This window comes from Dermacentor variabilis, chromosome 1, assembly GCF_050947875.1.
Source record: "Dermacentor variabilis isolate Ectoservices chromosome 1, ASM5094787v1, whole genome shotgun sequence".
NCBI lineage: Eukaryota > Metazoa > Arthropoda > Arachnida > Ixodida > Ixodidae > Dermacentor > Dermacentor variabilis.
In genome coordinates, this window is record NC_134568.1 from 277793638 (window position 1) to 277807132 (window position 13495).

Consider the following 13495-nt stretch of genomic DNA (forward strand, 5'->3'; position numbering starts at 1 on the left):
TAGGTGTGCATCTTTCTTTTCGAAGCATGGCGCGGTACGATACTGCTGTATGAACACCGCGTTGATAGGACTGTTGCTGCTTACGTACGTTTGTTCCGTTCTTGCTCTCTCTCTCTTTTCCTTTCCTGGCCTCTGTTTTCTTTTGATTGCGGACATTAGCTTGCGTAGTAGCATTCACGTATCGCAGTGCTACAGGTGTTATTTCGAGCCTGCCGCGCCCTCTGTCGCAAGCACAAGACGAAGCACGGCGGGTGCTCGTTTCGGTGCTGAGAGCGACAAAGTATATCGCAGGAGTACGCCGCAGTGGGCGCAGTAGTGGCACGTAGTGCTTGGGTCAGCGAGACCGACTATACAGGCTACGGCTGGAAAAAATATGTACCGTCATTCCGGCTGGCTAACTTGCTTTCAACAGAAGAATGAACTCAAGGCCTTGACTCGCAGAGCGTTGAGGCGCGTTGCGAATTCGGCCGCTGTTTCGCGGTTGTTTTTCGGTAACTCGCGCTCCTATGAAAGAAATACACTATGTAGGAATGTTACGCGAAAGTGTATTAGTAAATGCACATTTTCTTTTCACAGTAAATAGGTCATTGTTAGCTGGACAGGGGGCTTGGTAAGCCAGAACTGATGTGAAAACAAAATGTAGGTGGCGATGCCGCATTGCAGCTCTCGCACCAGACAGGCACCAGAGCCGTAAGATCATGGATTTTGACAGCGTCTACACAGGTCTAATTAACTATTAAGGGGTGAAAAGAGACTGCATTTCATTCTGAAGGAATCAACGACTCGACCTAACAAGTTTCTTTTTTCCTGCGCCAAAGAGTTTTTTTTTTATTAATACAAAATGACAGGAAAGGTCGGCACCATTATTAAAATATGAGACAAAAAATGATTTTTTTTTTAAATTCGTGACGTCACATTGACATACCGGATACGAGGCTTAGGCGCGGAATTCGAAAGATGAAAATTTAGCCGTTACTCCCTGCCCTAATAATTAACATGCTGGTCAGCCTCTTCGTATGACCGCCGATTAGGCTGACGAAGGCATAAAGCATCTTATTATATAGCAAAAATTAGGGTGCTCATCGCAACATCTTGAATACGCGGTCGTCAGAAAAATCACAACACATAGTAACACGCGCATTAGTAGAGTTTCTTGAAGCATCGGGATTATTTTAAAGTTACTAAATCTCGTTATTCTAACTTTGATTGCCCCAAATGCTGTATTGGTTGGCGTAATTCTGTTTTATTTGCTTTCAGCATTGGAAAATGTTCGTGTTTGAGGGATCCCTTTTGCTACCGTGTTCCTGTGGCTTTTGTGTGCGTGTACAAGAGCCTTGTGTTTTGAACTATGACAAGGGACGTCATTCGTACTACCGCAAGAGAATATTTTTATGTTATGAAGGGCCCAGGAAGATTTGTTTTTGTGTATTTATGTTGTGTACGCGCATGCGAATTTCAGATCTCTTGTCACTACAGTTTCTTTCTGTCTTCTTTGTTCAAAACTTTTGCATCGCTTTGTGCACATCTGAAAATTGAGAATAACCGGCGCCGCCTACAGGCACCGACATCTTCTTGAACACAGACCGGAATAAAAAAGAAACATTTTCAGCTAGATGAAACAGAATAAATTTTGAACGATACTTTACCAGTCTGAACTGATTTAGCCTTTCTTTTGGGTGCCCTTCTGGCGAGAGCGAAGCGACTACGTTACAAGAATTTTTCAGCTGCACGAAAGGCCCTCCTGTGAGCTTCTGACATTAACCTTAACTTCTGGAATAACCTTAAGGGCTGGGCCGTTAAGATTATTCTATGAATTGAGGCGCCTACATTTTATTTTTGGCTTCTTCAACATGCTGTCAGTTCATGTGAAACGAACTGAAAGCCTGCCTCTCTTTTAGTTTTTTCTGCCTTCGATATATGATCCACAGAGTGGGTTAATTAACCCAGAAAAGAATGGATAAACTTCCTCTGCCCGCCTCACCAGGGCGAATGATAAAAACGACGTGCAGGCACGCAGCCGCCAGGACTGCGGCTGCGTGTCGCCCTTTGAAGATACGGAAGTTTTAGCGAGACACAGCTCACAGCTCGCGCGGGAAATTATAGAAGCTGGTTTCATCAGAAAACTGGGTAGTGCGTGTGTTAGTGACCACTCTGTCGCGCTGACCCTTAGTGAATTCTTGATCTCAACAGATAGACATAGTAACGTTTGTTTTATTTCAAGTGACCATGTTCTTAGTGCGATGACTTGCTGTTAGAACACCCCTTGTGACTGCCCTTCATTTTCTGCACATGCCCCCTCTTGTATATATACACATCGTGTGCAACAGAATAAAATATTGTCGGAAGTCAGCGCAGTGTATGTCGGCTCTCGCAGTCCTTGTCCTTCGTGCTGTACATCGTTTTAATCACGAATTACAAACTAGCCCAAGCAACCACCCTAGTTCAGGGCGAATGGTTTGTGCAGTGTCGGAACTCTTCCTCAACCGCTTTCGCTGTCACATCCACGCACATAACCGAAATTTCTGCTATCAATATTTTGCGCTGAATGAGCCGATATAATTGTTATGGCTGGACTTTCGCCCCCCGCTTTGAATGCCCAAACGATATGCTGAATCTATACGCCGGGGGAGAGGTCAGTGGAAAGTGTAAGTTAAGAAGGCAGAGAGGTTAGCCAGCGTAGGACCGGCAGGCTACCCTGGGCTTGGATAAAGGTGGTAAATGAACTGAAAATTAAGAAAAACATATACTGACTATTTAATATACTGTTTTAACGTTGGTTTCGATTTGATAATTTCCTCTCATGGGCGCTCCAGTGTGGCGAAAACTGCAGCTCCTATTACATCCTTAACACATCTTGACTCGTTATAACGAATTCTGAATTTGTGCTTTCAAAATTGGGCATTTTCAGGTATAATTTCAGTCAGCACAGGGAAACCCTCTTACGCCTATTGAAAAGCACACTAACATGTGCGCTCACTGCTATATATGCATTACTGGGCGCTATAACGTAAAGCTATTCTAAACTTTTCTATTCCAATTCTGCAATCAGCATTGCATGATTGGTCAGAAAATTTTCGGGACACCTCCACTTCGCCTGTCTCGCACGCGACGTCACGAAAACCGCGAAAACGCCCCATCTGATATGATATGTGCACACTGATTATGCATGATTATAATGAACGAAAGAAAATTCCTTCTACTGTCATTATGACCAAACTAGTGGCGCTCTAACATAAAACTGTTCGAAACTTTTCTATTCCAATTCTGCAATCAGTCTTCCGCGATTGGTCAAAAACTTTTTTGTGCAGCTCGCCCCTCCCTTCGCCTGTCTGTCACGGGACGTCACGGAAACCGCGATAGCTCCCCATCTGATATGACGTGGGCCCACTGATTATGCATGATTGGAAAAAAAGTTATTTCTCATTCGACGCCTTTTCGCCATTAGCCCTTGGCTATTGGTCAAAAGTTTTATGACTGCACCCACTTCACCTGCCTGTCACGCGACGTCACAAAACTGCGAAAACTCAACGCGTCAGAGTGACGTGAACACATTAAAGATGCATTAATATGCCGAACAAAACTGAATTTTTTTTAATAGCCGCAAGTTGCCCCGTTCCGAAAGGAATAAAACATAGCTGCCGCAGAACTCTCAGGCACTGGCTACTCGCACCTGCCTGGGAGCATGGGTTTATTTGCGTGTAATAAAACTTTCTGCGTCGCCGTGTAACGTTTTCGAGCACTTTCGGCACATTTACGACCTCTCTCTTCCAACTCTTCTTTACTGCGGATCAGTTTTAGCGGCAATCTTAACCTTCCGTTGCACGCCAGCTAGATTTTCGACCAACCACCGCAAGCTAAGTAAGGAAAAGCGGACCAATCGCAGACGCCGGCACCACCCTCTTCATCTGGTTATCTATTTTCAGTGCGCGTACTCGGCCTCATCAAAATGCTCTCCACTTGAGCATGTTCCTCGCCTCTTAGATAAGAAAAACGGCTCAATGTAGGCAATCTTATTCGTTTTGAAAGCAAACAAAAGTGACCTCCTAAACTAAGAGAGCGTTTGATTGGGCTGTTCAGGCAACGCAGAGGGTCAGCGCCCGATGCCTGCATCAGAGGTTACGCAACTGTGACATCAGGAGATTGGAATAAAAACATACTGGAATAGTTTTACGTTAAAGGGCTGTAGCTTTACTTTATAGCGCCCCAGAACATCGGCAAATTTCGCATTGAAGTGCAAAGAGGCGTGTGTAACGGTATACGCTGCGTAACCAATGTAAATACTCTATTCAAGACCTTTCGTAATAAATTTCATGCATTATATACTTTGCATAAAAAGAACAGAAGATGCAAGATAATCGGAAAGTCGTATATTGCCCCTTTTTTAGTTAATCGCGTCAACGTTAAAAAAAAGGCAAGCTTTCTGGAACTTTAATTAAACATAGGGAATTTGTAGCTCTACTAAACTACACGGCTACAATGGAGGAATAATTCAAACAGTGACACTCAAACGAGTATGACTTAGTAATGAGCATAAGTACTCGAACCTAACAGCTGTTGCGTCGATGACATTTTATTGCTAATATGCGCCCCATTTTCTATCCATTTGGCACAACAGGAACACTGGTAAGTGTTAGTAACCATGACATAGAAGGGATCAATCGTTTACAAACACATGCTTTTACTATTTCTTTTTTCGTTCCTTTCAAATCGCTGCACTTTAAAAGCATTCAAGCTTCTCCATCCCGAAAACTCGACTGCTGCGTTCGATAATGAGGAAGTCGTAATTTTGTTGCTTCTAGAACACAGCTTCAATAGATAGAAATGATTTTGCAGTATCGCCCATTAAACATATCAACATTCTTATCACCTGAAGAAGCATATGCAGTCTGAAAACGCCGTTTGTCTTCCGTGGTAATACTAGTATTCTTATGTGGATGATACAGTAAGGACATGCAATCCTTATCATATATAGGAGTAATACACATGAATAATAATAATAATAATAATAATAATAATAATAATAATAATAATAATAATAATAATAAACGTTCAGATTGATTGAAAAAGCTAACTAAGTGCTTTATCCTTTGCTTTCAGGGCTGGTCATCATCATTACGAAATAAACTAAGCAAACAAAACAACGACGAGTTTTCTTCTCCCCATGGCTGTGTTCATTTCGAAATCTCTGAGTTGTGCCTGCCGTAACATTGAAATCGTATCCGTCTTCAGAACACTCTATTTATGGTTTACGGAGAAACTACTACGTATTACGCAGTTAAAAATGACACCCGCGAACTGAAGTGGCAAATGCCCTCATCTGTGGTCCCGCCTACGTCAGCCTAAACTTCGAAAAATATTCCCCCACATGCCCACCCTCGTTCTCCGTGTATAGAAGTACAGAGTTTAGAAGTTTAAAGTTTATAATTTTAGAGGAAAGTTATCCGGGGGGGGTGGGGGGGGGGTGCAGCCACTGCATGGGTAGAACAGTAGCAAACTGCCAAGCTTTTCAGCTGCACAACAGCCGCCCAGGTGGCTTGCTTTAGTGGTGCCTCGAGTTACTGTATTGCAGTGAAACAGATATGTGGCACAGTTCAGCTACCTACTGCGTTGTTTCCGCTGCAGATACGAGTCTCGTTTTATGACCTGGTAGTGAAATAAGGAAACAGCTAGCCGTATAGACCTGTCACCAAGGGAATTCACGCCCGAAGCTGCCAAGAGCAACTGAAGAAGCGACGTCAAGAGTCCATTAAAATGTTTGATAGTATACGTGCGCAAAACTAATCTGACTAGTCTGACCACATGGTTTGGTTGAAAGGAGCTCTTTGCAACGCGGCCCAGAAAGTAGGCTTTCTGTTTCGTTTCGCTTCGTTTGTAGCGCGTCTTCTTGTGGCGCGACCCTGGTCACCCACGTGAGCTGGTGCGAAGATAGGCTAGAGAAGGAAGAGGAAGAAGAATGGACGGCGGGTGGATCCGCAGTTGGGTCTCTCCCAACCGCTGAAATAAAGTCGCGAACCATTTTATTGTGCTTAGTCGCCCACAATGTCAAGAAATATCCCTTTCAACTCGGCATAAGCGACAGAACCTTTGCCAAAATGGGGTTATTTTCCTCAAGCAGTAGATTGAAGGCGTAGTATGAAGCAATTAAATGCATAAAAAGCTCACACGATGAAATTTTCCTTTTCAGAATGTACACTTCTTGGCAGGCTGCAGAGCAGAAAGACGCAAACGAAAGGAACGATGAAAGAAAGACAGACGCAACGTTATGTCCTTTATTTAATTGTTCCTGTGGTGCGCGCTATTAAGGCGAGAGCCTTAAGTGGCTCGTTGCAATGGCTCATACCCGAGAAAAATGGCGTCTAGTCCACTGATACAAAAAAAAAGTTGACGAGTGTTACAAAAATAACATCAGCAATGGCTCATACCCGAAAAAAAGAAAAAAAAAACATTATGTGGCGTGTCGCATACCCCCGTAAGCAGGCAAAGATACACTGGCTGAATATGAATGAAGAAACGAAAAAAGAAAGAAATAACGAAAGAAAGGACGAATGAAAGAACGAAAGAAAGAATGAACGAAAGAACAAGAAAAGAGACAACGTGCAAAGAAAGAAAGAAAGGAGACAAAGATAAAGAGAACGAAACGAAGAGCGAAAGAATCTTTACATAGGGCATTAGGTGCTCGCATGTGTCGTTGAGCAGATCGACCTACAGAGCAATACGTTTACTTCACCCTGCAGCTCGTTATGCCTTGCAGGGTTATTAAGTTATCCAATCGCAGGGTCTGACCCCTGCGATTGGATAACTTAATGGATTACCACGAGTGCAGCAGGCTTTCGCCTTCACCTGTTATGGGAGTGTAGCATGCTGCCTATTTTTGATAGTTTTGTGCCGATTGCCTGCCATAGATTCACTATTGCAACTAGACCAAGTTCAGCACCATACTTACTTTACAAAAAATCATATCCAGGCGAAGTTCACGTTAGGTTCTCATGAAAGACAGTTTACTGATTATGCACATTTTGAAATTGCAGTTTTATTCAACTACTTACCTGAAAAAAAAATAAAGAAAACTTCCAACATCGTTGCGTCTTACACACTCCTCAAAGTACGCCGAGCGAAAGCCCGGGCGCTTTCTGAGCTTTGTGCTGGTAGCTCTGTGATGATGCAAGCTGTGCCGTTTCTTAACGTGGCCGGCCTGCAATATCCTTTGCGTAGAGTCTGGCGGCTGCCGGGAGAACAGTGCCCGACCGCGCAAGAGGAAGAAGCCGCGGGTGCTCTTCTCCCAGTCACAGGTGTACGAGCTGGAGAGGCGCTTCAAGCAGCAAAAATACCTCTCGGCACCGGAAAGGGACCACTTGGCGAACGCCTTGAAGCTCACCTCCACTCAGGTAGGAAGGATATGAGACACTGCTGGCAATGCCGACGCGCGCTGACGCCCGGTTGATGCGACACGCGTGGTGAGCCCTATATATATATATATATATATATATATATATATATATATATATGAACGTTTCTTTTGTTTTTCTCATTCTAGTCCTGAAAGCCCTTTCCGTCGCTATAGATTTCCATCCTCACCTTTCCGTTTATTTCATTTGTTAAATCTACTTAGTGACAGTGCACTACAGGCCCTAAACAGGGCGGACGTAACTAAATCGAAACAACAGATTAAGCACAAAACAACACGGAAGGGCACATGAAATAAAGCGTTAGAAGGGGAACATGAGCACCATGTATGGTGAAATGACAAAAGGCGGGTCAGTATTTTACCAGTTGGATTGCTTCAATAGTGTGTGCTGTTCTAACGGGTACCTTTAGATACTTTTGTTTACTTCGTAGCGCTCTTTTCTTCAAGTATACATACATACATACACACATACATATACATACATACATACATACATACATACATACATACATACATACATACGTACGTACGTACGTACGTACATACATACATACATACATACATACATACATACATACATACATACATACATACATACATACATACATACATACATACATGCATACATACATACATACATACATACATACATACATGCATACATGCATACATACATACATACATACATACATACATACATACATACATACATCAACTCTATTCCTGGCGCGAAGCGGTGTTAACGTTTCGACGGCACAGTTAATTTGTTAACTTCAGGAAAAGAGGTTGAAAGCGGGCACCGAAATGCATTGACGGTTGTTAAAACACTTGAGCCTCTGCGTTCTTTTGCTTGCTCTATACGCGTTAAGGCAGCATGCTTTCGGAGAAAATTGACATTTCTTGGCTTATTGTGCCACCTGTACTTCCGTTTGTGCATATCTCGTATACATTATGCGAGACTTTCTTTTCTTCTTGCGCGCGTGTGTGTGTGTGTGTGTGTGTGTGTGTGTGTGTGTGTGTGTGTGTGTGTGTGAGCATTCAGAACTGTCTATTACTTATGTCTCCAATGAAATATTGTGCGAAAGTAACTGAATAACGCCCAGATAAGAGTGTTCTGCTCCATCTCGTCCACTCCGCGCAATTTGGCGAACGCCACAGACCTCGTCAGCCAAAGAACAACAAGTGCACAAGTTGCGCGTCTCGAGAAAACGTCGACGGGCACCGCTTATCTACTTGCGATCTTTCCACGGTGTCGAGCGCGGGTGGAATAGCGGCAGACAGTGGACGAACCTTTTTTTCTGGTTCTCGCTTCTGTTTGGCTGGCGTGGCTCGTATATATGTCGCTGCCCTGCACAAAATTGGTGATGATGATTATATATAAACACTAAACCGCGCGTTAAAACGAGGAGTTCGAACTTTCGTCTCTGCTTTTGTTTATTCCATATGACTTACATAATGCACCATATATCAAGTCTGGAGAAACAGAGAGAGAGAGCGGTAGACTTTATTAGGTTAGCAAGGTGGGCACGCTGTATACGATTCTATAGAACCATGCGTAGGACACCCTGTGCCCCTTAAGTACAAGCAAAATACATTGATGTTTCGTAGTCACAGTTTAATTCTGCTGAGTTGTTGGATATGCTATATATTAACGAGGTCGTTTCGACCAAAGCGTTTACAAGAATAAAAGATGCCGCCCTTCACTGCATCGGCAGACAAGATTCGGCGTGCGAGCACAGCGCAATCATGATCGCCAACATTGCGTTCAGGTTTGCATGGCTGCTGTGACGCGAAGCATTAAATCAGAACCGTGCACCTCAGATAGTACAGCCAGCGATATGTCCTTGAAAAACATGGCGACAGAGGGGCACCAGATGCCGGAGCCTCAAGCGATCGGAGGAACTGCAGTTTTGACGGAGCGCGCGTCACATGCTGAACAATGCGCGTTTACGAAAAGAAAAAAAAAAGAGAAAAAAGAGAGGGAACGAAAAGGAAGCAGAGAGGAGAAGCTTTCGTTCTATGCAGTAAAGGTACTCGCATAGTGAGTGTATACGGCCGTCATTCTTCTCGCGAATCCTCCGTTCTGTATCGAAACTATAATGCTGGGATGATTTCACCGTTGATCTGTGCGACCTTCTTCCTTGAGAAAGTGCAGAGCAGGCATTTACTTTCGTCTTCATATAGGTAATACTATCAGCGGAGCGCAATATAAGGTAAATGCAAAGGGGCACTGCATAAATTCTCGGAGCACCGAAGCGGGAGCTTTCTGGAACATGCGAAGCATGATATGGTTCTGCATCAGCGTTTCGCCGCTCTTATTGCGCACGAGGAAAGTACCCGTCTGTTGATTTTCTAAAAGTTGTTAGTGCTTAGGAGATATTGAGGCATATGACTAGTTTATATACTTTTGGTTCTACCAGCGGGGCAAAGAACGTTTTCTTTTTTCTTTTTTTTTTTTTTGCACGGAAACCCAACGTTTGCTTTTTCACTACTTCGGACAGAGACCAGAGAGTCAGCATCACCAGCCATCTCTGCAAAGACGGGAGTACACTCTTTCGATGTCTTTGGATTCTTCTTCTACGTTGAGTGCACTGGAAGCGCGCTGGAAAGAAAAGAAGGCAGAATTTGAGAGCACGGAGCTGGTTGATGCAAGGAAAGTGCTCATGTTGATGTGGCTCGCCTGTCAATATTGGTTTCTTCGATTGCAAATATTGCCTGGCCTAGAAGCCAAGACCGGCGTCCTCCCAGACGGAAATATTTACTTTTTTCAAACAACGCTTTTCCGCCCACAGCATGCCGCTAGAGCGCAACAGACAGAAGTGCGGATTCATCTACTCCATTTATTCTTGTGCTTATAAATTTTGCTCCATATATTGACCCAACTACATAAAAAAAGCTCATGGTCATAATCATCTACAATACATCATAATATTGACATCGCGCTGATCATGACGGTGATTAATAATTAGGATCTTAAAAAAAGAACGTCGGCAAATATTTGGCGTGTCTTGTATAAAACACCGTATAGCGCTAAATAAATGCTTCTGACAAACGCTTCGATCAGGGCATCTGAAAAGTTAGCGAACATCCATAAGATGCCACCTGCTATCTCTCGACGGCGTTTTAGCCCAGGCACTATATAGCAGTCCTCGCCACTCGAGGTCTTGCCCATGAAGTCGTAAGGTTTTCCGCGTTCTGCAGAAAGGAAAACACCGCTAGCGACGATCTCCGGTATAACATCGCCGCGCACACCTTAGCGTTCCTTGTCCTTGTGCCGCAGGTGAAGATCTGGTTCCAGAACCGGCGCTACAAGTGCAAACGGCAGAAGCAGGACAAGTCCCTGGAGATGGTGGCGGCTGCCACCGCGCGCCGCGTGGCTGTGCCCGTGCTGGTGCGTGACGGCAAGCCGGCTGCCGTGCCGTTTGGTCCGTCGGCGTACCCGATGCACCCATACTTTGCCGGCACCGCTACCCTGGGCCCGGCGCCGCCGCCGGCGCCGCCTCCGCCGCAGCCGTCCAGCCATCCGCCGGACGCACTTCTGTACCCCACCATGGTGGGCCACAAGCCGGCCTCCGCCACGGCGATTAAGTCTTGGTGAACGCCGCGGAACTGCGCGTATCCTGGGCGCGCGCGCGTGCGTGCGTTCATGTGTGTGTTTCGCCGCTGCGCGAACTTCTGCAGCGTAATTCGTCTCCCGCAAGCGCCGCTTGCACTGCTGCACCGTCCACGATCTCCCAGGAGAAAGGCTCACGGGGCCGGGGGCAATCATGACCTGTACCTAGGGTTGTACTCGAAATACGGCCCCAGTAACGAGAGCGGCCGTCTGCGCTTGTTTGATATTGCAAAATCCGTGACAATACTGCAATACTGACGCACAACATGGACACCAAATAGACTTCTTCGTACCATCAATATTAGTGTTGCATAGCATTCAAAGGAAATGTGGCACCGAACATCGAAGCAAGGGGTGCTCAGGCTGTTCCTGCGTGTGAGAGACTTTAAACCTTTCAAAAAAAAAAGCTTGCAAGAAGAAACACATTAAAGAAAAGGAAAGAAAATATCATCTAGGTGACATTAGCATAATGGAAATCAGGTGTAGGTTTGACAAACGAAAATGTATTCGCCTTTGACTCACGTAAATTAACTACACTTGCGCTGTACGCCCAAAGTACCGACAAGAGCACCTTGCGTTCTTGAAAATGGCGTATATGTTGGTCAGAAGGAGAAATAAACATTCGTTTCAACACAAGCTGATCTGGCCGAGGCGCTTTTTGAGGCAGCGATAGCACACCTCGGAGAGGGAATGCTGAGCCACCACTGCGTGCGCCCGTCGGGTGCAACAAGAGGAATGTAATTTTCAGAGTTTACTAATTCAAATAGTCATTACAACAGTCTACAATATCCCTCGTTTCAGGATTACTTAACAAGGAATCTCAACGCTTTTTGAACGACTGAGGCAGATGTCCTTGCAATAGTCAAGGTCACACGCTTTTATACAGCCACGAAGGGGTGAGAGGGCATTACGACGCTGCTTCCACTCAACAGAATTATGGCAACACACGACACTGTTGGCTTCAGGCATCCTTTATTAAGTCCCGGCCAAGCCATTTGTTGCATGAATACTATTTTGCGTATGCGTGAAAAATATACTATTCAAGTGATAAGACGACCGGCGAGCGCTCGCAGTGAGCAAAGCGCTACGCGTGTCCACGCTCTTCTGTATAGGTTTTGAGTAACATAACTAGTCGGACAACCTATAACACTGTACTTGGATACTTGAGGAGGGTGACTGTAACCTTGCCTCATATCATGGGCCCAAAGAAGGCCATGGTCTATAGTCTTCACACGGACACAATGGTATAAACGCGCTCCAAAAGCGCGGCCAGAACATGTATGACCATAAATTCCTTTTTTTTCCCTACCATGTCTCCGACTCCGTTCATTTAAGGAGATTTTTGTTCTTGACGACTGCCTTTTGTTGATTGACATTTGTTGTATGTGATGTTTTGGTTGTTGTCTGATTCATGTGGTCAGCCTTCCAAGGCAACGGTGGGTTTATGAGAGGCGCCCTAGTGGCGGGCTCCGGATTAATTTTGACCTCCCAAGTTTTTCTAATGTGCAACCAAACCTGCGTGCACGGGCATGTTGCGCTACACCTCATCGAAACGCGGTTTCAGTGGGCGGTAATCGAACCGGCGACCTCGTATTCAGCAGCGGAACGCCCTACAACCACTGAGCTGCCACCACTGCGAGTGTGTACAACATGCAGACAGTATAAGCGGCAAGTTGTTGATTATTTTTTGTTGCAATTTATTCGTTCAAGAGTCCCGCTGCAAAAAAAAAAGAAAAACAAGAACTACAACTGTTTCAAGTGTAAGGAACGTATATATAAACCTCGGGGGTAGTATAATGTATTAATCTCCCCTAGCGAAATAAGATTGTTAATTGGTAGCATTCAGGCTGTGCTCCCGAAGGAGTCTTCGAGTGTAGTGGCACAGTAAAAGGGTGCACTTACGCATGATGCCATTGAGGCCCGCTTTTTACCGAGCAAACCAAATGAACCGTAGTAAAGGGAACTATAGAGCGCCCCCTGCGACGTCGTCTTTTCATGATAGTTTTTTTTTTAAGTGCGTCTTACTGAAGCCCTTGGATTTTAAGCACATTACCCAGTTCATCGTTGTGTATACTTTACGCGAATGCGGTATGCCCGTGAAGTAAAAATTACACATTTTGTATACCTGCGGATAGGACGTCGGATTGTTTCAGAAAGCGCTGCTTGTGTGGCGGCATACGGGCTGTCACTCTAGAATGCTCTGCGGTGTCCAAAGCGATTACCATCACAACAGAGAGGTGAAGCAAACGCCAGCAGGATTTGGCGACGCACCTCCTTTGTATATGTAGATCGCATCATAGGAGGACGGAGAAATTGAATCTCTCCAAGCTTTTAATACGACGCGCTGTGTATATGGGAGTTTAGTACGCGGTGCCAGCGTTCTAACACTCGCACCCTAAAACAATGTGCAACACCATGCGACCGGCAGCTTTATTGACTGCCGCTTCCGCCAAGCTGCAGCAGCTTTTCTTTTAATC

General features: G+C 44.9%; 1 protein-coding gene across 1 annotated transcript in view; it reads left to right on the forward strand.

Annotated features, from left to right (window-relative positions):
• The window catches only part of LOC142565314 (homeobox protein Nkx-2.5-like), a 57899-nt gene extending 45573 nt beyond the window's left edge, over positions 1-12326 (forward strand). Inside the window, exons 2-3 of the mRNA XM_075676251.1 lie at positions 7213-7385; positions 10686-12326. Coding sequence (XP_075532366.1) covers positions 7213-7385; positions 10686-11003 — 491 coding nt within the window. The 3' untranslated portion in view covers positions 11004-12326. The remainder of the gene's footprint in view (positions 1-7212; positions 7386-10685) is intronic.
• The last annotated feature ends 1169 nt before the right edge of the window (positions 12327-13495 follow it).